General features: G+C 35.7%; 2 protein-coding genes across 2 annotated transcripts in view; both read left to right on the top strand.

Annotated features, from left to right (window-relative positions):
- Positions 1 to 559: 559 nt before the first annotated feature.
- Positions 560 to 4123, top strand: LOC138336491 (uncharacterized). The gene is made up of 5 exons (XM_069285989.1): positions 560 to 614; positions 747 to 1117; positions 1977 to 2113; positions 3014 to 3158; positions 3764 to 4123. Exons 2-5 carry the CDS (start codon positions 897 to 899, stop codon positions 3957 to 3959), a joined length of 699 nt encoding a protein of 232 aa, XP_069142090.1. The 5' UTR covers positions 560 to 614; positions 747 to 896; the 3' UTR covers positions 3960 to 4123.
- Positions 4124 to 14140: 10017 nt separating this feature from the next.
- LOC138336465 (tyrosine-protein phosphatase non-receptor type 22-like) overlaps positions 14141 to 26506 on the top strand; it is a 32721-nt gene continuing 20355 nt past the window's right edge. The window contains 9 exon segments of the mRNA XM_069285970.1: positions 14141 to 14346; positions 17011 to 17119; positions 17616 to 17689; positions 20317 to 20427; positions 20429 to 20452; positions 21650 to 21721; positions 22397 to 22608; positions 24403 to 24469; positions 25817 to 25894. Of these exon segments, the coding sequence (XP_069142071.1) occupies positions 14236 to 14346; positions 17011 to 17119; positions 17616 to 17689; positions 20317 to 20427; positions 20429 to 20452; positions 21650 to 21721; positions 22397 to 22608; positions 24403 to 24469; positions 25817 to 25894 (858 nt within the window). The 5' untranslated portion in view covers positions 14141 to 14235.

Genomic DNA, 26506 nt, shown 5'->3' on the forward strand with positions numbered 1-26506 from the left:
CATTTGTGATGATTGTCATGGCAACTGCTTTTTAGTAAGAAGTACTTGCCAACATGTTTTGTCGTTTTATTTGCTTGGCAACTGCTTTACTAGAGTAACTGTTTTGTCATCCTTACGCATGGCCAGTATCAGCTGTGTTGGCGAGTGTCTGGCTTTTGAGAAATTAACATTCCACACCGATATCAAGCCGAGTTTGATGCTGATTAAATGACCTTTGAAACCAAACCGATATTATAAGACACTTTCTTTGTAGAATAAGTGGTAGGTGGCGAAGACAAAGGGTTTATACACTGAAGCCGTCTGTGGCTAATGTTGACGTTGGAATGAAAATAGGCTTTGTACACTAAACTGTGCTTATTAACTTTATGGCATTATCATGCAAATGGTATCTCAAAAATATGTTTCCCATATTATGTAAAAGCGTTGAAATTATATCCAGAATAAATCATTTTGATGAGCCATTTTTAAATATTTTTATTGTCATGATATAACAATTTGTCATCGCTAAACAATGTAACCGTGGGCATTGTAATTCTTAAATAAACGTCAGACAAGTTCTAACACATATTCGATTTTTGCGTTGATTGTTACAGACGTTTGTTAGAAAATGTTAGGTATGGTTGTTGAATTTTGTCATCAATGCTTAAAATCGCGGCAGGATTTTGTTATTTCATATTTAATCATTTCATTTAATTTTTTGTTTCGGTTTTAACGTTTTTGTCATTTTAGATGTTTTCTCTTTACAGCGTTGGCTACTATTGCAATAGTTGTTGCATCAGCCGAGGCAGGCTTTTTTATTTTCAAGTCTGCATGGTAGCTGGAAGGACACAGTAACAGAATCAGAAAAGATATCATGGCAAGAGTCTGGGATCGATGATGCGCCATTCCCACAACGGATGTTTTGGTCTAACCCTGAACAGTATCAGGAAAGTCATTTCCAGTCTGAGCTGCAACTTCTCCACCAAATGGAAGAGATCGAATTTAATTGTTCATACAGAGAGCTAATGGATCTTGTACAAGAAAAGTCCTTTCACAGTGTTTATCGAGGATATTTGATCATGTTGAACAAGGAAATTTCGTCAGACATTTTACGAGAATTCTGTACAACAGCATGTCGGTGAGTTCATTCGAATTAACTCGTAGTTAACTAATATTATTAGTTTATTTATATTATAACCTTTATTTTGGCGAGCCAATTCTATTATTCATTATTTTCTCGCATGTGTAAAATCAGCAACCTGATAGGATAAGCCTATTCATCAATTCTATTCCCGTCTATTGATTTCATTTTTAGAAAATTATTTATTAATGAATGTGATTCTCATGTTCAACTTTTACTTGTTTATGTTATATATATATTATTAAGAATAATAATACTTCTCATTCATCAAAATATCTTATATAAAAAGGAACAAATCGAAAACAAGTCAAAATAAAACAATTTCTAGTCCTAGAAAACGATGTGATCAATGTATCTATCTATTTTGTCGTCCAGTGGCTAATAGTTTGATTAATATAACAATTACTGTGATGGTAATATTGTTATATGTAACGTATATACTTAGTACTTATACTTATTCCCGATCGGTAACATACTAAATTTGGTGTATAACATTATGAAAGGGGTGTATTATTTCTTTAATAAATTACATTCTTAAATATAGGCCTCAGAGTTTGGTCATTTTTGTTCCAAGGCTTTTAATAAAAATTCAGTAACATACTTTTGGTCACAAAAGTACTATATTTGAGAATGTTACATAGTTTTATGGAATAGAATATTAATCAAAGTAACTAGATCAAAAAGTAAAACCCTGTTACTCACCTCTAGAAAAGTAAAGTATATTATCCATAACACAAAACTTAGTACTTAAATTCAAAGAAAAATGTATCTGTTACAAATATTTTCATTTAAAGAGAATGAATAGAGCTTTGCCGCAGTATCACAAGGGGTATAGTATGAAGTTTGCACTTTTTAGTTCAATTGGTGAAGAAATCCTGTCTGTTCCAATAATCACGGATCGGTGTCCGAACAAGTGGGAAATCAGGGATATCCTGCAAGTGCTTGGGGGAATATGTACCCACGATGGTGAAATAACACCATTTCTGGACCAGTGTAAGTAAGAGTGCAATAATGCTCAATTATTACCAGACAAGTGTAATTGTTTCTCAATGTAAATAAGAGTGCAATAATGCTCAATTATTACAAGACAAGTGTAATTGTTTCTCAATGTAAATAAGAGTGCAATAATGCTCAATTATTACCAGACAAGTGTAATTGTTTCTCAATGTAAATAAGAGTGCAATAATGCTCAATTATTACCAGACAAGTCTAATTGTTTCTCAATGTAAATAAGAGTGCAATAATGCTCAATTATTACCAGACATGTCTAATTGTGTCTCAATGTAAGTAAGAGTAAAATAATGCTGAAATATTACCAAAAAAATCCAATTGTTTCTCAATGTAAGCAACAGTACAATCATGCTTCATTATTACCAGACAAGTCTAATTGTTTATTGTTGTCTTTATCATATTATTGTTTGTCTTTTAGTAAAACGTTTTTAGATTGAGTTATATGCATTTGTAATTGCCGTTACTTGGTAACTTGGTTTTACTTAAGCGTTTTGTACCAATCAAGCTACATGTAATAGTGTAATATTGACTTATTTGAAAAAGGTTTTTTTATCACATAATCTAGTGAGTTTGTCCATGTAATATTTTTTGCATATGTCACTTGTGGAATATGACCTGAAGCGATTTACATTGACTGGAAAGTCATTTGACGTTTAGACAAAAACAATAATATGACTTCAGAAAAAAGCCTAGGCTGCAAAAATAAAAACTACTTAGACTCGTTTCATAAAATCTCATATGAAATGAACACTCATTTAAAATCCTTTATTTATTCCCATTGTATAAGTATAAATAATCATTTGCGAGTTTACAAGCGAGAGTGATTACATTGATATAATGATAATCATTTCCTTTTGTTTATTTTTTTATGTTTAAATACAGTGCTGTCTGGCTTTGTCACAACATCAAAAGTGTTACAACATGCTTGCTTGAAAGAGAGACGTCGTATTTATAGAAATTGCAGTGATTCTTTTAAGAACATTGAATGGAAAGAAGATCTGATAGCCGATTCCAAGGTCTATAAGAGGTACGCCCATTAAAAGTAGTTCATATTTTATTTAAAGATTTGTGAGTAATAATAAACACTGAGTGTTTATGATAGTGTATATTGGAAAATCGTTAAGCTGTTCATACTAGAAGTTACATATGCATCAAAACAAATTGAAATGAACAAAATAAGTTATATATAAATATGTAACAAGCAGACATAACCATGGGCAACAAATTTTACAGCAAAGAACTGAAAAATGTGTGCTTCGTCACAGCGTGTATGACTCATCACACACGTTTACAAACCTTATTTGTGATAAACTTTAATTCATAATTTATTTTATTTTAAAAATCAAAATGAAAAAGGCTACGAAAACCAAGATAATACCGTATAGCCGGTTATTTTCGCGGGATGATATTTTCGCGATTTCGCGGAACATTGCGAGGATCGTGCGAGAATAATGAGAAATGGTTGAGTGGCGTCTACCTTTAAAATACATATCGACAAAATTTTAAATCGCTAACATATGATTTTCTCGTTTTTAGATCAAATCGCGAAATTTTTGGTCTGTGAAAATAACCGCGTGTACAGTAATAATATTTGTCTGGCCATCATTTTGAAATATGTTTGCTTTTTTATAGAATAATGAAAGAATTTGAGCGTTGCACCTTTGAACAATATGAGGATGTTGACAAAAACATTTGCGGTGCCACAGAAAGCTTGAAGAAAGTGAATTTAATCCTTAAATTGTTCTTTTACATGGGACCTGGAGTAACTTTCGATATGTCAGATTTCGAATTTTCAGACAGCAATTCAGTCTTTTGGAATCTGATATAACTTTGACGCTCTCACCTCATTTATGACCTCGTCTGAAATCAAGTCTTAACGTGCGCATGATTGAGAATAGCAAGGAAATCGACTTGGACCGTAGAAACGATTTTTTCTTATTTTGATGTCATTTCTGTTACAGCTCATATAACATATTAAATGATCAGATGTCACTTGGGTTAGTTTTATGTATAATATTCTTTTAAATCTAGAGAACACACAGTAAAGTAGTATGTCACTATGTAAGGGAATTATTACGATGGCCCATATCAGCCGACATGGCAACTGCTTTCCTAACTGTAGCTGGACTCACATTTGTGGTGATTGTCATGGCAACTGGTTTAGTAAAAACACTTGCAACATTTTTGTCATATTACTCTTTTGAGAACTGCTTTACTAGAGTAATTGTTTTGTCACCCTTACACATGGCACATATCAGCGTATTGGCGAGAGTCTGGCTTTTGAGACAATTGACATTCTACACCGATTTCTAGCCGAGTTTGACGCTGTACAGTTGTGCTGATTAAATGACATTTGAAACCAAAACGATATGTTACAACTCTTTACCAAGACAAAGGTGATTACAGTTATTTATAAACAACATATCCATAGATGGTAACAAGTTATTGTACGCTAAATCAAATACATTAATAATTGTCAGAGCCGGATAGGGCGGGGCTACAGCCCTAGAAGGGGGAACCAAATAATAGCTTGTAGGGAGGGAAGTAGACTAGCCACCAGATCCTAAGTTGTTGATAAGACTTTTTCGGCAGAGTTCCTCTTCACTAGATTATCATCCCCTTGTTTGAAAGTTAATCAGGCACGTAAAAGAGACAAAATAATCTTTTTCTCAATATTCTAAAGACTGGAAGCCAGTCTGGGAGGGAAACTAAATTCACATCCTAATTTAATGCTGGCGTTCAAATCACCTAAATTTCTCATTATATGGTCCTACCTAGGGAAAACCCAAATTTCCACATACTACCCGATATTTTTAAAGATGAATAAGCAAACTTTTATTCCAACGTCAACATTAGCCAAAGACTGCTTCAGTGTTTAAACCCTTTTTGTTCGTCACTTACTAATGCTTTTACTAAAAACATTGTCGTAAAATATCGTTATAGTTTCAAAGGTCATTTAATCAGCGTCAAACTCGCTACAAACTACAGTCTAGTTAAGCAGTTGCCATGTCGGCTGCTATGGGCCATCGTAAATTATAAACCTACTACATTGCCCGTTTCCCTCATAACATCATCACTTTACTAGAAAATATTTAAAAGCAGATACATGTAGAATGGCAGCCAACTTTGTTGTTAATGATATTCATTATGTTTAAATTGGTTTTATTAGTTAAACGTCCTGTCATGTTAGGACGTGCCAGGTTTGTTGGTACACGAAAGCCGGAGTCCCCGGAGAAAAACCATCGACCAGCGGCCAATACCTGGCAACTGCACCACATAGAATTTAAACTCGTGACTCAGAGGTGGAGGGCCTGTGGTAACATGTTGAGACATCTGAACCACTCGCTCAACGCGGCCCCAAAATATTCAGTATAATACCCTTTCCTGAAACCCTGAGCGGATCTAACTTTAAAAATGAAATTCCTGGAAAGTGCTAAATGCTGGATAACCATAGTTGCGCCTTGTTCGTGTACGTAATGAGCAGCCACTTAAAAAGCTCGTTTTAGTAATCCACGGATTTATAAAATGGCCATATACTTTGAAAACCATGTTGTTCGAAATTGATTCATATTACCAAAGATTGACCGTTTTTGTCAGTTATTTGTTCCGATAGTGTTTGTTTCATGCTTCAGTGGCCAATTTCGTCTTAAGTTCGAAGTCTTCCTATGCATTTTTTAACTATGTGAAATAGAAACCAAATACTTTACTTTTCCTATCTGTTTGTAGAGCAACGTATACCAGTACTTCATTTCGCTAGTCGTAAACATTTAATTGATAAATATCAAATTATAATTGACTAAATGGTACATGTAAATATAACTTCGCTATTGACAGATATGGCATGCCTCAATGGCCATCGCGATAACATCGGTTAAGTTTTGTTGATATGTATATATTAAAACGCGTTTTCATTGACCAAAATAAACTAACCGCATCCAATCGGAATATTAAAGTAATAATTGAGTCTTCAATTTTATTCTGAGATAAGCCCGGGGTTTCAGGAAGAGTATCGCACTGAATGCCTTTGGCTAGCGACTTTGGATGGCAGCAAGTATCAAGATTGTTAAATCATAATATTTACAATTGCTATTGTTTCTGTATCGATAAACTTAGTTGGGGCAGATCGGTTTATTTCCCAGTAACTTAAGTGCAGAACGTGACCCGATTGTAAACATTGGCGGACTTCTTTTAACATTCCACAAAATCACGTGTCAATACAAATAACACATGTGCGAAACAATCGGAGACATACAATAAAACAGATTTATTTTTTAAATGTGTTACTACTATTTAACCTGAATAAAATAACTGAAATGTTTTTGTGATGTCATGGAGAAAAGGGTGGCATTAAGCTGCAGTCAACGCCGCGCTTTTTCTGAATGACTCTTGTGCTTAGACAAACATGAAGGCAGTATAATTTACATAGCAAATTACACACGGTAAATGATTGTATCTGTCGTTCTTGGTAATTTTATTGTTCACAGAAAATAGTGTAAATATAAAGATTAACCTCTTACTTTGTACAGTTTATGAGATGATAAACCCAAAGGAGCCGTCTGTAAAATGTACGTAAACTCGTGCTCCAGTGGGTTTATCATCTCATATGAACTATTCAGATATGTCCTATGTAGAAATGGTATCATCAATTCCCATTCTATGATAATAAAGCAACTCAATTTTGGATCTTATCTATTTTTATCTAAGATTATTTTAATAGTTTCAAACACTCTGATGTAAAGGTATGAACAAAAGAAGGGCAATTCAGTACTAATTGATTTTTTTTGTAGATTTCCCGATTTCACTGGTTCGTGTGGCAGGTGCCTTTATACCATTTATGATCTACCATGTGTGCATATGCAGAAATATATCTTAGAGAGATTGGCAACTCCACCAGTTTTCCGATAGGCAGATTAACTTCTGTGTGTGTGTAGGAGTTTTAGATGTACTCGAAAAAAGTTAAATACAGGAGAATAACTTTGATTGGTTACACAAGTTCAGTAAATTTCAGATGGTTTTAGTACGATTTTGGAAAGAAAAAATATTTTAACTTATATACTAATTAACAAACACACGTTCTGTTTTGAATGTCCTATTTTCGAAATGAAAACAGGTAAAATTGCCTATTTTCATGCTTTCAAATATCATATTAAATCACATTCATCGGAAATTGCCTATAAACCAGAGGTCTCTCTGCTGTGAGCAAATATAAAAAAGAGTTTCCAATATCTGTGTATGTATATTTCGTTCATACGGGTGTAATACTGGCTGGTCTAGGGCAATACACCCATGTCGCCTGAGGCTGTATTGCATGGCTACCCACTTCACGGCGTCAATAAAATTTCTATTTCCTCGGTAGATTTTAACATTTTTTTACAAACTTGACTGGTTTTACAATAAAAGATGCAAACAACGGAATTTGTGTTGAAAATATCACGTATTTTTTCATGGATGGAAAATTGACTTTCAGTCGTGGATTTCTACGAATTAATTTAAAAATTGCGGGATATTATAGTTGTAAAATTGCAATAAAACGTCGAGGTATGAAAGAAAAATACTTTTTCATAAGTGGATATGAAGGATAGTGATATTCTACCCTCGAGATCACAAAATGTTGCAAAACCTTCGGCAAGCCTCGGGTCTTACTACATTCTGTGACCCTCGGGTAGAATGAAAGAGTCTTATATTCTGGTATGTGTTAACATTTTATTGGTGAAACATGCTGTCTTAAATCACTTGTTGGGATTATGGTTTTAATCTAAATAATTGGTCATTGAAGTTAATGAGCCAACAGTTTACTAGATTATGTAATAACACTGATCAGATAAATGTCACGGATACAATAAATCAGAATGTCATATAGGCGGACATCACAAACTATCTAATCATCTAATTATAATTTACGTTATTATATGATTACATAATGTTATATAACTAGCAATTCCTGATGTAAGCACAGTTCTACGTCAGTCACAAGGACATTATGTCTGAATCTCCTTGGTACGGATTTCCATATTAATTAGTATTTTCTGCCGTCAGCATAGTTCTACTTCAGTCCCAATGTTATCATGCCTGGATCATGTAAGCAGCCAATGTGAAAGATGCACATGTGATAATTCAGTTTCTTCTCCAAAAGTTATCTAGTCTAAAGCTCATATGTTACGTTTTCACGTTCATAATCATGCATGGCGTTGTGTTTGATTCCATCTATGTATTTTGTCCTATACATGTACTTATATACCATGTGAGCTTTCTCATTAAAATGCCTAATAAAGGATTACCTTGAATAGATATTTTATGTTACAGATGTATGGAGATATAACACAAAATTATGAATACACTTTGTAAGCGGTTTATGATAAGAGTACACTCAGATTTTTGTGTTATATCCCCATAACATAAGAAATCTATTCAAATTAATTCTTTGAATTCAATTTACTTTTTCATTTTGTAACTCCTTTTTTTCTGTGAAATCATTACGCCATTATATCTCCCAATCAGAAGCGACATTACAAACGGAGACGCCATTTTTCCTTCATGGGCTGATATGGTAAATATTTAAGCCAGTGAAAATGCTTGTTACAGGCAAATTGAATTATACGTGTTGTCACTTTTGGCGAAAAATATAGATAAGGAAAAAAGATTTAGGAAACTACAAACTCAATCAAAATTGGCATTCAAAATGGCCTCTGGGTAGAACAATCACCTAAATAACGTATAACCCGTCGGAATGTCTCCTGTGTAAAGAAAATTGATTCCAGGTCGAGATTTGTCAGGATTTTTGGCTGACTGGTTAATAATGAATTACAAAAGTACACATTTTTCTGAACATCAATTATCTAGGTTACAAGAATCATATTACAAAAACCAGATTAAAATTTAGGTTCAAATATCAATTTTGATAAATACTATATAAAAGTTAAGAATTTTCAGCAGTTTTCAGTGCAGAATGGATTTTTTTTTCAAAAAGGCTACCCTTGTGGGATTTGAGCTGAATCACCTCACTTTTTATGATAACCTAGACTTTATAAATTTAGTTATAGAACATGATAACCGAACATGACTCAGCAGTTTAATATTTGAGACGTAAGTCACGCAATGCTATTGCTCTACACGTCACAGATCAAGATTGTTCCCATAACGACGTTAGCAGGGACTACAGCACACCAGTCAACCATATCAATAATTTGGATTTTACATATAAATAATTAATGGGTATTAAATGTGATACGCATCATACCCAGCGCTTTTATTTCCGCCACCTAGTTGTGGCAAATCAGATATGAAACATGAAAAATTTATTTGAAAATTCAAAAACAACTGTTGTGCCATGCTGGACTGTTGCATTGAAGACCCCGACCGGCTGCCGTTTCACTTAGAGAAACTAGCTAGACCATTTATGACCCACTCCTTATACTATAACATCTCAATGTTACGTACACCACACTGGAGTTACCACATCGTTAAAGATGCTCCACCGCCGACAGAGCATAAATTATATTGATAATTTGAACAATAATTGGTGTTTAAATAAGCAATAATTAATTTACTCGTTGTTTCTGGCTTTCTGATTGGCCTATTCATTTTTCTCATTCCACGATGAAAAAAAATATCCCAGAATGGCGCGGAAACCCGACGTTATCGTGACGTCACAATAGAAACATTGACGTTGCGTATTGATTTGGAAAAAAATAATCCCTTGGAAAAATTCAATGGAATCGTTCGTGTATACGTATTTCATTTTATAAAGTAGCCTGGAAAATTAATTATAAGCATTGAAGTCACTATTTTTTAATTTCACCGGGGTACGAAATAAATTTTGTTTGCAGACTTATGTGAGAATCCGCTACGCGGATTCACACAGTTTGCAAACAAAATTTCTTTCATACCCCGATGAAATTAAAAAAAAATAGTGACTTCAATGCTTAATTGATGTGACTATTTTTTTTTAATTTTATCGTGGTATGAAAAAAAATGTTTGCAAACTGTGTGAATCCGCGTAGCGGTAGCGGATTCTTACAAAAGTCTGCAAACAATTTTTTTTTCATAACCCGATAAAATTAAAAAAATAGTGACATCAATACTTATAATTAGTTTTATACTCTGTGTGATGAAATGAAGTATGTTTAAATGTAACATTATAGTGGTTTTTCAAGGGATTTTTTTTCCAAATCAATACGCAATCCCGAAAAAATTCCGTGGCATTATATCCTATATGGAATGAAGTACTGATTGCTCATGACCCAAAGGCAAAATAAATTATTTAATATTATTTTTTGTGTTAATTAGACTTATGTATACACGATTAAACACTAATTATTGTTCAAATGATGAATGTCATTTATGCTCTGTCGGCGGTGGAGCATCTTTAAACTTGAAGTAAAATTAGAAGCTCAAAGTTTTCAACGATGGTAATGGTGTAAAGTAAGTAACTTTTGTAACTGAAGAAAATGTTAAATCGTCTGATCCTGTTTTTGATAGTGAAAATATACCATTTGTCAGCGGTGGAGCATCTTTAAAGTCTACACTTCTACTACATACATGTAGCATGCACTTATCACAAAGAATTTTGTGATAAATTTTAAAGTGCTTTGAACTTGCGTTAATAGTTGCTAAATTTTAACATCAATTATCAGTTAATACTATTGTGTGTAATTTGACATTCCTAAGGTTATATTCTTGATCATATTTACGTTTGTGACATTTGAGATAAAATCCTTATGTGTGATAACTGTGTATATCCTCTGGCAATTAAGTTCTATTCTATTACGTAACCGGATTAATGTCACGGCCATCCTAATTGCCTAAAGGACACTGACCACGGCTGATTAATCTGCCAATGAGCGATATCTGTCAATCATAATTCTGTAATTTTATTGTATGTACATTATTTAAGCATGAAATATTTTATTTGTAAAGCAGTTAGGTCTCCGACTTTGTACGGAACACAACAGCTATATTCTGGACACTCCAGAATAGCCATCCGTCAAGTCAAAGTTATCATCATTAAATTCCAAAGTTCAACTTCAACATTTTCTTACGTCATCTTTACTTCTTGACAAAACGTGCGGAAGTTTCCGTATGTTACACTCCTAGTGCACTGCATTTAACTTGTAGTGCATTTCAATGTTCTTTTATACTACAAATAATACTTTTTTGTCAATTACGAAGCAACAATATCATAATACCACAATTTGGTATGATGTCTACAGATTATAAATGCATTTATGACGTATGTAATATGTATCTATACGAGTCTGGTATAGAGGACTCATGATTGTCCTGAACCAGAATAAATCTTATCTTATCTTAAATAAAATAGTAGTGCACTAGGTCCAGTCCGGTGTGACAACTAGTAGACTAGAACGAATATACGTACCCGGCCTACTATACCTTTCGGCCGGGTACGAAATGGTCCCTATATATATATATATTATGTGTCGTAGTGGAGCACTGCCTCGGAAAATCACTCGGGCACAATTTTCTCTACTTTGTTGTATATTTCCAAAATTTTTTTCATTTTTGTCCAAAAGAAACATAGTGACCATTCTTAATATCTACTTAACCACTCATAAGACGTCAAATTCATTATTTGTAGACTTGCCGTATAATTTCCTTCGTAGAAACCATCATATTTATATGTGAAAAAAATATAATGCATGTCTCGCTGTGAATTTGATATTTTATACGGTTCAGTTTTATTGCCTAGTAGGTAAGTGATATAAAACAAGTAAGATAAATTGCATACAGATGTTTTAATAATGGTTTGCACAAACATTTGTTTGCTCCATTAGAAGTAATAGGCACCAATTGCAGTGGCGTAAGAAGATGAAACGTAGTGGGGGGGGGGGGGGGCAAAGGTCCTCAATATTATGTAACACCCCCCGCCTCACGCTCCCCGCACCCACTGGAGATACTTGATATATATTTTTTTTTCGAATATCATTACATATAATCCTTATACACATCTTTAGACATTGGCGTCGCTAACTAAAAAAAATTTGGTGTTTGGGGAACCCGGGGGTCTCCGCGGGGAAAATGTACGATTTAGAATGGCAGAGATGAGTTTTACGATGCATTTTGTTGGATTTGAGAGCGCCGAAGGCGCGAGATTTTGGTGTTTTGGGGGTTCGGGGGTCTCCCCGGGAAAAAAATTTCGAAATAGAATGGCTGATATGAGTTTTACGATGAATTTTGATGAATTTACGAGCACCGAAGGCGTGAGATTTTGTTGTTTGGGAGGTCCTGGGTTCTCCCCCAATAAAAAGATTTTACGATTTAGAATGGCTAAAATGAGTTTTACGATGCATTTTGTTGAATATGCGAGCGCCGCAGGCGCGAGATTTAGGTATTCGTGGGGGTCCCCCCCCCCCCCCCCCCCCCCCCCCCCCCCCCCCGAGAGAAAAATATTACGATTGTGTATATTTTTATGATTTTTAAGCGTTCTTAACACGTTAATTTTTCGATTTAATGTGTAACTCAAAATAATGATGAATTGATTGTCTTGCTAAGACATATAAACAAATTAATATGTTAAGAAGCATTTTTTGAAATAGTATCCCTTGATTGAACATTTTTATTCTAGTTCGTGTGTATTGAATTTTCATTATCAAAGGTTTGAATATTACGTGTTTAAACGTTTTCGGAAACGCGTCGCGCAGTAGATAATTTTCTAAAATGAAGTACAAAAATGTGCAGGAGGACCCTTTTTTCTTTCAAATGCGCACTTTAGAACATTTCACTCGGCGAAAATGGGGGGGGGGGGACCAAAAGACATGTTTGTCCCCCCGTCCGGGGTATTGCCCCAACCCTGCCCCCTCTCCCCTCCCCGCTTCCTACGCCCCTGAATTGTAGCTTTTAGACGACATCATTATTTGTCTAAGTCTTTTGAGCTACAATATTGCAGCTAGTTTTAGACATGAAGACAGTGTTCTCCCTTTAGGATTTTTTCCTGCTGGTACTAAGGCCGGTTTACCCTAAAAGTTACCGGTCCTGACTGAAAAGTACTGGTCCTTACGAAGTCACAATTCATTCATGTAGTTTATATAATTACTAGCAAAGTAATTTTACTAAATTTGCAAGTATTCATAGCTCTGCCATCGCACTTCAAATAAACATACTTAACTAATCTACTGTCTCTCTTTTACCAGCTGCTCTCTCTCTCTCTTTTTCTGTCTTCTTTTTCTCTTTCTACCAACCTCTTTCTTTCCATAAAGTCAATACATTATATTGGTAACATCAAATTTACTTAATTATAAATGCTTGCATTTGGTATTTTATTTAAATTATTTGTAATAATTGTATGTATTATAGTTTTCACACTTTGAAATCATAATAAAATACATAATCTTCAATAACTTTAAACTAATATATGCTAATATAAACTAAACGCAATATGCAACCTTTTAGGAATAAATAGTAGATATATATATGTGTTTATGTGTGTTAGTAATGTATTTGATTACCATGTAAAATACTTTTTGAAAGAATATAAAAAATCAATATCTTTAAGTGGGTGCAAATGTATGAAAGATGAGTGCAAGCATTTTCATACATTGTATATTGTACATGTATTGATGAAAAACCTGAATAAAAAGTAAATTATAGCAAAGTAATAATTTTACTAAAAATAATATATCTGCATATCTGGATCAGTATCAAAGGCTCTCAACAAAGTTGACTGAAAACCAGAAAACCTTTCCTCAAATCTACTGTAATTTTTGTTATGTATATCCTCTATCCGGACCAAAAGTTCCCGGTCAAAGGACCAGCTACATATATGGTAAAACGTGTCTGCCCATGGGCAGACGGACAGGCGTTAATTTCGAACGCTGCATGAAGACTTTTAAAGTCACGATTCCGCTATAAATAGAAAAACGCATGTCAGCATATACATTGTATACCGGAAGGGCAATACAATATTGTACATATATATATCATATGTATATGTACATACGGTAGCTAGTTTAAAATTACACACACACACATACACCGTACCGCGACAAACAGGAACACAAAAGATAGAGTCACGTGACCACGGACTTACTTCCTTATAGAGAGTAAAATGTCGTGAAGTTTTGTAGTTAGTGTAACACTTTATTAACACGATGGACAGACTGTCCCAGCTACAGGCAGACTTGACAAAGTTTATAAAACATGTGGATGAACTCACAGACGAAGACGATCCGGCGGGGAATGGCTTCCACCGAGAGTATAGGGTAAGTTATTTATAGGCCGATAGGTAGAGAACGTACAGGTGATATGTTTGTATACAAACAGTGACAGACAGTGGTCAGTATCAGAATTTGAACTGTACAGTTTTATTAACACTCTTGATACAAAATGAAGGCACGGGATGTCTGATCATCAGCGACCAGGTATGGCTATATATAGCCCAATCATCGATGAAGCATCGCGTAATATACAGATATATACATATCCGGGATCCGGTTATGTACATGTATAGCTGTTCGGAAGGGGTCGGAAATTCCTGGTTCTAGCAAGCCGTGGTTTCTGTATCTGTATCTGTATCTGTTACGCCGCTATATCCCAGTACTGGTAATTTTGCGGCGGGTGAGAGAGAGCGCAGAATTGGTTAGTAGCGCGTTTCGAGTGCTGATCTGAATGCCTCGATACTGCTGCAATGAACTACACTATTATCCAGGTGGTTCCAATCTAGTATAGTTCTAGTGAAGAATGAGTTCTTGTATTGGTCAGTCTTTGGCGATTTAACTCTGAAGCCTCTGTCGTTGTTACATATTGATCTGTGAACGATGTTGATGGAATTAAAGTCACATAGGTTCTTAGCAGTAATTTGTCTTCCCTGTTTTTTTGGTATAAGGTAATCTGATGGAGTTATAGCTGGCACTAACCCCTCCACGACCCTGTATAGATATACGAGTCTGTTGTGTCGACGTCTGACCTCTAATGGTGGTAGGTCCAGATTGTTTAGCATTGTTGTTACACAGCCTGTGTTGTTGGATCTATAGTCTCCCGTGATGAATCTCGCTGCACGGTGCTGTATACGCTCTAGGGTATTGATGTCATTTTGGTAATATGGGTCCCATACTATTGATCCGTACTCTAATATTGGTCTTACTAGTCCAACATATGCGCTACGCCTACTAGATTGTGGACAGCTGCGTAGGTTCCTTCTTATGAAGCCGAGGGTGGAGTTTGCTCTTTTGGATATGTTGGTTATATGTTGGTGCCATTTCATGTCCTCAGAGATGGTAATACCTAAGTATGGATTTGATCGCACCTGTTGGAGGGTGGTATTGTCCAAGTTGTAGAAGTGAGTGGTCTTTTGTTTAATACTTAGGATGTAGCATTTCTTAGCGTTAAACTTCATACCCCATGTGTTAGCCCAGGTTTCCAGGTGTTTAAGGTCTTGTTGTAAAATTACATGGTCGTTGTGCGATCTTATCTTCCTATAAAGGAGGCAGTCGTCTGCAAACAGGCGGGTTTGTGATTGGACACAATCAGGGAGGTCGTTGATATGACATAGGAACAATATTGGTCCTAGTACCGTACCCTGGGGGACCCCCGAGTCCACAGGCACTGATTTGGATTGGACTCCTTCAAGGACTACTTGCATAGATCTTGCAGTTAGAAAGTGGGATAGCCATGAGTGGATTGGCCCATCTATTCCATAAGATGTCAGTTTGTGTAGCAGTTTCTTGTGTGGAACGGTGTCGAACACTTTGGAAAAATCAAGGATGGCACAGTCTGTTTGCGTATTATTATCGTGCGAGTGCAGTAGGTCTTCCATGGTGACGATGAGTTGTGATTCACATGAATACCCACTCCTGAAGCCGTGATTGAGGTTGGTAAGTATGTTATTGGTCTCTAGGTGGTACATGAGATGGCGGCAGATGATGTGGACATTAAATTTCCTCCATTCCAGTTGTAGATCTAGAACAAAGTGTTGTTAACAATTTTTCTGCGCTTCCCTACTTATACTTCAAGGAGATATATACGTCCTTGTTATACATGTATTACGTTAATCTCACTCCGAATTAAAGCCGTTTTAGGTACATTTTTCGATCTCTTTCACAAAAAAGTAGTGAAGCATTTGAATTAATAATGACCGTTTGTTATGAAACGAACTATATGTTTGATGTATCACAAAAAGTTCCGTTCAAACTTTTTTCCACAAGGGAAATAACTCATTCGATTACAAATAGATTATCTCCCCTTCATACATTTCAACATGTTGTATGAAGGATCCAATTGATTTGGTGTTGAGTCCACATGCAACTTGACATAACCTTGATATAACCCCTTATAACATGTTATGGAGAAAAAATCGTCATGTACTAAACAAATGTGCAGCTTATCAAGTAGTTAAATTATAAAGTTACAACTGTTTCTGATTTGAAGTACATTTTTAATGTGACCTTGAACTTGAACGCTATCAATTAAATTTGAATTTACATTTCAAGAACTTGTCATGTTATACCTGTGTCATGTGACACCCGATCCTGTGTCATGTGACACCTGATCCTGTGTCATGTGACACCCAGTGCTGTGTTATGTGACACCTTGTCCTGTGTCAGTGACCCCTGGTCCTGTGTCATGTGACACCCTGTCCTGTGTCATGTGACACCTGATCCTGTGTCATGTGACACCCAGTGCTGTGTTATGTGACACCTTGTCCTGTGTCAGTGACCCCTGGTCCTGTGTCATGTGACACCCTGTCCTGTGTCATGTGACCCCTGGTCCTGTATCATGTGACACCTTGTCCTGTGTCATATGACACCTCGTCTTGTGATATGTGACACCTCGTCCTATACATGTGTTATGTGACATACATGTATTTGTAGCTGTAGCACGAGAATTGACAATTAAGTGGTATAAATTAAATGTTTGATTTCTTTCAGTATCTGCGAGAAAAAGGAGCAGAACACAAAGAAAATAACACATTCCCTTCAACGATCGGGCGGGAACCATACAACATGAAGAAAAACCGATACAAGGACATTATCGCATGTAAGTGTGTTATAAGTTGGTGTACAATCTACATGTGTGTAATTTTTGGAGATAATCCGCAAACTCAGAGGCCTACTGAAACATTCTTGGAGGAAGGACATCAGATATTGTATAAATGCTATAAAAAAAGAGGGAGAGTGCCCAAGGAGTGAAATACAAGTAAATAAACCTCCTAACTAGAGTCATTAACTTATGTCCTTGGGGTACTGACATGAAAGAGTTAACATCTGTACCCTATACAAGATCAGTTTAATGAATCAGTAGATAATACTCCAGATAACCTATCTACCATGTTAAGACAGGGTGACCAAAATACTAGAGGGCATGGAAGAAAACTTTATAAAAACCGGTTAAGAACCAAGCTACATTAAAATTCTTTATTCAAACTGGATTTTAACCAAATTGTATCAGAAACATTCTTAAAGAATAAAGGAAACAGTTTTGTGTAAGTGGTGAGTAGATGCCGTTTGTTATTTCTGTTTTTGTTTATTGACAGATGATTATACCCGAGTAGAACTACAGGATACTGGAGTAGAAGGATCCGACTACATCAATGCCAACCTTATCCAGGTATGTCCTGTTTTAACCTTATCCAGATACGTCATGTTTTAACCTTATCCAGGTACGTCCTGTTATAACCTTATCCAGGTACACGCTGTTTTTACCTTATCCAGGTACTTCCTGTTTTAACCTAATCCAGGTACACGCTGTTTTTACCTTATCCAGGTACTTCCTGTTTTAACCTTATCCAGGTATGTCCTGTTTTAACCTTATCCAGGTATGTCCTGTTTTAACCTTATCCAGGTATGTCCTGTTTTAACTCTATCCAGGTATGTCCTGTTTTAACTCTATCCAGGTATGTCCTGTTTTAACCTTATCCAGGTATGTCCTGTTTTAACTCTATCCAGGTATGTCCTGTTTTAACCTTATCCAGGTATGTCCTGTTTTAACCTTATCCAGGTATGTCCTGTTTTAACTCTATCCAGGTATGTCCTGTTTTAACTCTATCCAGGTATGTCCTGTTTTAACTCTTATCCAGGTATGTCCTGTTTTAACCTTATCCAGGTATGTTCTGTTTTAACCTATCCAGGTATGTCCTGTTTTAACTCTATCCAGGTATGTCCTGTTTTAAACTCTATCCAGGTATGTCCTGTTTTAACCTTATCCAGGTATGTCCTGTTTTAACCTTATCCAGGTATGTCCTGTTTTAACTCTATCCAGGTACGTCCTGTTTTAACCTTATCCAGGTATGTCCTGTTTTAACCTTATCCAGGTATGTCCTGTTTTAACTCTATCCAGGTACGTCCTGTTTTAACTCTTATCCAGGTATGTCCTGTTTTAACTCTATCCAGGTATGTCCTGTGTTAACCTTATCCAGGTATGTCCTGTTTTAACTCTATCCAGGTATGTCCTGTTTTAACTCTATCCAGGTATGTCCTGTTTTAACCTTATCTAGGTATGTCCTGTTTTAACATTATCCAGGTATGTCCTGTTTTAACTCTATCCAGGTATGTCCTGTTTTAACTCTATCCAGGTATGTCCTGTTTTAACTCTATCCAGGTATGTCCTGTTTTAACTCTATCCAGGTATGTCCTGTTTTAACCTTATCCAGGTATGTCCTGTTTTAACCTTATCCAGGTATGTCCTGTTTTAACTCTATCCAGGTATGTCCTGTTTTAACTCTATTCAGGTATGTCCTGTGTTAACCTTATCCAGGTATGTTCTGTGTTAACCTTATCCATGCTGTTTTAACGTATCCAGTATGTCCTGTTTTAACCTTATCCAGGTATGTCCTGTTTTAACTCTATCCAGGTATGTCCTGTTTTAACTCTATCCAGGTATGTCCTGTTTTAACCTTATCCAGGTATGTCCTGTTTTAACCTTATCCAGGTATGTCCTGTTGTTAACCTTATCCATGCAGGTATGTCCTGTTTTAACCTTATCCAGGTATGTCCTGTTTTAACTCTATCCAGGTATGTCCTGTTTTAACTCTATCCAGGTATGTCCTGTTTTAACTCTATCCAGGTATGTCCTGTTTTAACCTTATCCAGGTATGTCCTGTTTTAACTCTATCCAGGTATGTCCTGTTTTAACCTTATCCAGGTATGTCCTGTTTTAACCTTATCCAGGTATGTCCTGTTTTAACTCTATCCAGGTATGTCCCTGTTTTAACCTTATCCAGGTATGTCCTGTTTTAACTCTATCCAGGTATGTCCTGTTTTTAACTCTATCCAGGTATGTCCTGTTTTAACCTTATCCAGGTATGTCCTGTTTTAACCTTATCCAGGTATGTCCTGTTTTAACTCTATCCAGGTATGTCCTGTTTTAACTCTATCCAGGTATGTCCTGTTTTAACCTTATCCAGGTATGTCCTGTTTTAACTCTATCCAGGTATGTCCTGTTTTAACCTTATCCAGGTATGTTCTGTTTTAACCTTATCCAGGTATGTCCTGTTTTAATAACATTATCCAGGTATGTCCTGTTTTAACCTTATCCAGGTATGTCCTGTTTTAACTCTATCCAGGTATGTCCTGTGTTAACCTTATCCAGGTATGTCCTGTTTTAACCTTATCCAGGTATGTCCTGTTTTAACTCTATCCAGGTATGTCCTGTGTTAACCTTATCCAGGTATGTCCTGTTTTAACTCTATCCCAGGTACGTCCTGTTTAACCTTATCCAGGTATGTCCTGTTTTAACTCTATCCAGGTATGTCCTGTGTTAACCTTATCCAGGTATGTCCTGTTTTAACTCTATCCAGGTATGTCCTGTGTTAACCTTATCCAGGTATGTCCTGTGTTAACCTTATCCAGGTATGTTCTGTGTTAACCTTATCCATGCAGGTACGTCCTGTTTAACCTTATCCAGGTATGTCCTGTTTTAACTCTATCCAGGTATGTCCTGTTTTAACTCTATCCAGGTATGTCCTGTTTTAACCTTATCCAGGTATGTCCTGTGTTAACCTTATCCAGGTATGTCCTGTGTTAACCTATCCAGGTATGTCCTGTGTTAACCTTATCCATGCAGGTACGTCCTGTTTTAACCATCAATCCATCTATCTATCCATGAACATTTCCTTTTAAATTGCTACATGTTATAGAGTACTGTATGTTTTTTTCAAACAAACTCAAGCATTACATTCAAAGTTGGAAAGGCGAGATAGATAGCTAAGTGTAATTTTTGTATTTTGTGTTCAACAGGATCCCCATGCCCATGATGGCTATATCGCCTCACAAGGTCCCTTACCTCATACCGTCAGTGACTTCTGGAGGATGATCATGGAGTATAGGGTCAAGGTTATCATCATGGCTTTGTAAGCTAGTGGAAGGGAACAAGGTCAGTGACTAATCATTCAAGGTCAGTAAGTAATCATTCAATGTCAGCAACTTATCATTTAAGTTCAGTTACTAATCATTCAAGGTCAGTAACTAATCATTCAAGGTCAGTAACTAATCATTCAAGGTCAGTAACTAATCATTCAAGGTCAGTAAAACTAATCACATTCAAGGTGTCAGTAACTAATCATTTAAGGTCAGTAACTAATCATTCAAGGTCAGCAACTAATCATTCAAGGTCAGTTACTAATCATTTAAGGTCAGTAACTAATCATTCAAGGTCAGTAACTAATCATTTAAGGTCAGTAACTAATCATTCAAGGTCAGAAACTAATCATTCAAGGTCAGTAACTAATCATTCAAGGTCAGAAACTAATCATTCAAGGTCAGTATAACTAATCATTCAAGGTCAGTAACTAATCATTCAAGGTCAGTAACTAATCATTCAAGGTCAGTAACTAATCATTCAAGGTCAGTAACTAATCATTCAAGGTCAGTAACTAATTATTCAAGGTCAGTTACTAATCATTTAAGGTCAGAAACTAATCATTCAAGGTCAATAGCTAATCATTTAAGGTCAGAAACTTATCATTCAAGGTCAGTAACTAATCATTCAAGGTCAGAAACTAATCATTCAAGGTCAGTTACTAATCATTGAAGGTTAGTAACTACTAGTAATTTTTGAAAGTCAGTAATTAAATATTCAAGGTCAGTAACTAATCATTTAAGGTCAGTAGCTAAATTTTCAAGGTCAGTAACTAATCATTCAAGGTCTCTAGCTAATTTTACAAGGTCAGTAACTAATCATTCAAGGTCTGTAGCTAATATTTCAAGGTCAGTAACTAATCATTTAAGGTCAGAAACTAATCATTAAAGGTCAGTAAATAATCATTCAAGGTCAGTAGCTAATTTTTCAAGGTCAGTAACTAATCATTCAAAGCTAACGAACGTCATTTAAAATATCTGTGCAAAAAATGCAGTTTACACATCATTAAACAACAGACAATAAAAATCATTCCTTAATAAACTGCTATTAGTCATAGAGCTCTACTTCTACTTACCATATTGGTTAAGGATTGTAACCCAATCTGGCTGCAAGCAATGTGATCAGTCCCAACACCCACTAACAATTAGAATTTTAAGATATTGAAGTTGTTTTAATTGAAAATTGTTTGATGCTATTTTTGTGTATATTCAGAAAAAATGTGCGATGTACTGGCCTGAGATTGTTGGAGAAGAAGAGGACTACGGTAGTGTCACCGTCAAAATGGTAATGGATATTCTATGTGTATTCACTAGACTTGTGTTGGTCAATTGTTTTATGTGTAAACAGTAGTTAAGAATGAGCAAACCAAACGTTATCTCGACATTTGTTTAAACTTGTCTCTCGTTTATATGATATTGAAGCTGTGTTTATTCCTATGACAAGATAACCCTCATGTTTTAATTAAGCCAACCATTATCGAATCACCTTTAGTCCATAGTCTGTCCATCCTTCCTTCCATCTATCCTTCCATCCATCAGCCGTCAATCCCCCCCCCCATCCGTCGATTCTTCTGTTTGTAAAAATCTCTTGTTATTGCTATTTTTAGGAACCTTTTTTTATTTTATACATGTGACCCATATTTAATTGCATGTGCATATTGTATTTTGTTGGTAGAGCAGCTACCTTGGATTTGATATTTGAAGTTTATATTCCTTCCATTTCTCAAAAACTATATATACTGAAGGGATCTGTTTCAAATTTCATATGTAGGCTCTCCTTGGACCCTAGTTATGTTGTGTGTGTGACCTTGACTTTGATGTGTATGACCTTGGTCATGTTGCATTAAATTTTGACCATGACCCTTATAGTTAAGATTTATATATAAAGTTACTCATATGCGTATAACATTAACTGGTGTGTATGACCTTCGAACTGTATATATGACCTTGACCTTCGCAGACGAACGAGAGCGATATGAAGGAAGATTGTACAGTTCGTGTGTTGGAAGCATCAGATGATGACCACAGTCAGACTGTAACACAGTACCACTACACAGGCTGGCCAGACCACGGCATCCCAGAGGACAGGGAGGTCATTCTAGCCATGGTGGCGAAGATGAGGGAAATCCATCAAAATGATGAAGACAGAGCCCCAATTCTAGTCCATTGCAGGTTAGAGCAATTGGAAAAATTCACATATCATATGATACCCGATAACATTTGTGTGGGACTGTTGTTTTTATTGGTAATGTAATGACGTCAAAAGATGATATCCCACGCTGACGTCATTTCAGAGATTACAAATAGTTAAATTCCATCACCACTGGAGATATTAGTCCTCCACAAAAGTTATTTTGTATCATGTGGTACGTGAATTGGTCCCATTCATAGCTGTAACACTGAAGACTTAACTAGACTGAAATAAATGTTGTCTGCAATTTGGAGCTACTATTTGTGCATTTTATACTGCTAGTGAAAAAAAGTGTTTTTCACAACAGGTTGTTTGTACCAAAATAACATTTATTATGAACTGGAATTGAAATGAGTTCACTTGAAAATATAATCAAAATGTCTTAACTGCATGCCCAAAAGAAAATTTAACCGGGGGCCCGCCGGGAAACCGAATCCCGCCAGGATCCCGGTTGGGTAAACCAGGATAAACAGGGATCCCGCATGACCGGGATTCCAGCCGGGATGTCACATGACTGGGATCCTGACTGGTCACAGAAGAGCTACTCCCCTTTTATGGAACTCTTTTGTTGTTGGGCAGTTCAAAATTAAGATGGAGGCTACAGGTTTGGTAGTCAAAAGTTTGTGCATTTATTTGATGATTTTTGGATATCAGCATTTTGGGTAAGTTTCATAATGTTACATAAAGTCATTTTATAAGCCTAAAAGACAAGAAATTCTTAGATTGCATTCACAGTAATGTTTTTTTTAAATAGAAATGACCAGTTATAACCTTGAAGCATGATCTTTCTGAGTGATATGAAAGTGCAAAGTCATTTATAATCGATAAATAAGTTACAATAAGGCAATTGTGCCAATTACTTATATTCATGAGTTTTAATTGAATTTAAATAATATTTTGCTTGTGTGTAACATTATGAGTTTACACAATTATGGAAAGAACAAAGCTTTATAGTGCAATTCAAAATTCAATAACATTAGTAGGTCAAGGAATATGGCTTGATTTGAAAATAACTTTTTTTGTTAATTTTCTAGCTATTGTAACACAACTCAAGTTTTGTTGTAAAAGTATTAATTCTTCGTTTGAAATATAACTGCATATAAATATGAAATTTTTTTGTTTATGAAATTTTAAGCAAAATTAGTTATGATCAATATTGCGAAAAGATTCTCTTGGATCTCGATCATCAGGATTTTGTCCCAGGATCCCGCCGGGATGTGACCGGGAACCCTGGGTGGGATATGACCGGGAACCCCTGGTGGGATATGACCGGGAACCCCGGGTGGGATATGACCGGGAACCCCGGGTGGGATATGACCAGGAACCCCGGGTGGGATATGACCGGGAACCCCTGGTGGGATATGACCGGGAACCCCTGGCGGGATATGACTGGGAACCCCGGGTGGGATATGACCGGGAACCCCAGGTGGGATATGACCGGGATCCCGGGAAAATATCCCAGTGGGATCTCGGTCAATCCTGGTGGAATCCCGCCGGGATTCCAGGTCATATTTTCTCTTGAACGTATCTTAATTAACACTGAAATATAATGGTTATAGTAAATATATAAAATCAATTTCTGTAAAAAAAATTTAAAAAGTCAATGTTAGCCATAAAATATTCATCATTTGATTAAAGTATGAATCACAAAAAGATGCATGTATTCCCAAGTTGAATATTCTAGCTGTTTTTATGTGTTGTTTAATGGACAATATATATATATATGGTATTGATGTTTTGTAGAAATTGACCAATATGCCTCTTTGTCTCTGTAGTGCTGGTTGTGGAAGAACAGGAACAGTTTGTGCTATTGACTACGCCTGGGAAATCCTAAAGAGTGGTGTTAGTATGATTTGTTTTATACCTGAGAGGTCAATTGGAAAACTGGTATAAACAGAGTTCCCACACAATCTTGAAAACTGGGAAAAAATGGGGAAAATTGAAATAAAAAATCAGGAATGGGAAAACCTTGAGAAATAAGGAAAATTTGTCGAATTACCTTGATAAAGCCTTGATTTTTTTTACTTTAATTTATTAAACTGTGTCCAATCAGCAACACGCTTATTTTTTAAACTCTTAGCATGATTGAGAGGCATGAAGGAAGCTACACAAACACATCACATGTTAATATATAGTTTTTTCATTGTTTTCTTTCATAAAGAATGTAGTTTTATGTTGGAATAGGTCCAGTCAGCATTATCCAAGTTGCATTATTCTTAAAAAATAAGCACACAACTTGTGAAAAGTATCTAAAATTGTGAAAACATGACTTGAATTTCACTTATTGTCCTTGAAAAAAACCTTGAAAAAGCCTTGAATTCTGGTCCCAAAAAGTAGTGGGAACCATGTATATAGTGGTTTTGAGGTATGCCGAATACAATGGTGCCACTTTCGTAAACCTGTGTATAGGTATTTAGATGTCCGATTTCAGTGAAAATTAATACAGTGGAACTTGGTAACTACGAATCGGAAAAACATGACAACCTGGCTCAATATGAAGCACTTGGCCAGTCTCAGCTGAATTCCCTCTTAATCATTTAATATTTTTACAGAGCTAGGAAAATTTCAATTAGGAAAATAAGTGAAATTTTGATAACAATGGTAACACTTGTACAAATCATACTTACGATGGTTGTATAATGTGAAGTTCCAACTTTTTGGAAGGCATGTAAACCGCTACAAAAAAATATCAATTTCCAACGTGAATTTGTCTTATGTATCATATCTGCACTATGATTCTCTTCAAACTGAGAAAAATGTTAAATGTTTAGCGAATATACCGCTGTGTTGTACAGTAACAACTGACATTGGTGATTTCAATTACTCTGTAGCTATACATAAACATTATCAATTCAATTCCAAGTCTCTTATTTTATGGACCGACATGGCGGACATGATGCAATATAGACACTGTCACCTGTACAGTCATAATACCCATACTCGTTGGGGACATATGTGTGATAAAATTTACCTGTCCGTTGTACCATAGATATTCAGTTATTTCAGTCCTCTATGTTGTCCTAACCTGTTATAAGTATGACCTGTTTACCTAGTTATGGTGGTATGGTAGCTTTGGGCTTAGATATACTTATACTTTATTCAGGGATATTGACGATTTGTAATATTAAACTCTAAGCTTAATTGACTACATTTATGTTTTGTAAAAAATATATAAATTTTCTATTTTAGAAAATGTCGCGAAAATTCAGCATGAAGGAGATTGTTGAGACGATGAGAGAACAGCGACAGTCTATGATCCAAACACCGGTCAGTACGATATGTCCATTACAGTTTGAGGTTATGTAGATCAGAGTAAATTAAAATATTATGTAAAAGTTCTTATTTTCAAAGAGATTTAATTTCAGGTGCTCATGAAAATTTCTAGGATTGGTGATGAATTAATTCCAATAAAAATCAATTACATAAAGCTGTCATGTTCCACAAAAATTAAGATAAAGATATAAATATAGTTTACTTGTTGGTGAAAGCAGGAAAAACTGTAACAGTACTGGTGTAATATGGTATTTTGACCCCCATGGTAGAATGACCCCGGGGTCAAAATACCATTATGGTGAAATGACCCCCCCCCCCCCATGGTAAAATGACCCCCCTTCTAAAAGTTACTATAACACTTGAAGACATAATTTTTTCTTCTCATTTATGATGAACTCCAAATTGGGATTAAGTTAGACCTATGGCTAGCATGTGGAAGGTATTAGGCTCCATCTGTCTGTTTGGCCGTGTCTGTCTGTCTGTACTGATGTTGGATTCTAGAAAATAACCTAAAACTTCATATTAAGTGTAGCATTGCGGTAACACAGGCTGGAAATAAATTTGGGGTCAAATGATAAAATATCAAGATCAACATTGGCAAAAATA

Source organism: Argopecten irradians, chromosome 12 (assembly GCF_041381155.1).
Source record: "Argopecten irradians isolate NY chromosome 12, Ai_NY, whole genome shotgun sequence".
Classification (NCBI taxonomy): domain Eukaryota; kingdom Metazoa; phylum Mollusca; class Bivalvia; order Pectinida; family Pectinidae; genus Argopecten; species Argopecten irradians.

What these genes read in the sequence shown, in the direction of transcription:
- LOC138336491 (XM_069285989.1), top strand. Translation starts at nt 897, where the DNA reads ATGTTTTGGTCTAACCCTGAACAGTATCAGGAAAGTCATTTCCAGTCT. An exon ending in TTCTGTACAACAGCATGTCG is followed by an intron (nt 1,118 to 1,976) that starts GTGAGTTCATTC and finishes TGCACTTTTTAG; the next exon opens with TTCAATTGGTGAAGAAATCC. An exon ending in GATTCCAAGGTCTATAAGAG is followed by an intron (nt 3,159 to 3,763) that starts GTACGCCCATTA and finishes GCTTTTTTATAG; the next exon opens with AATAATGAAAGAATTTGAGC.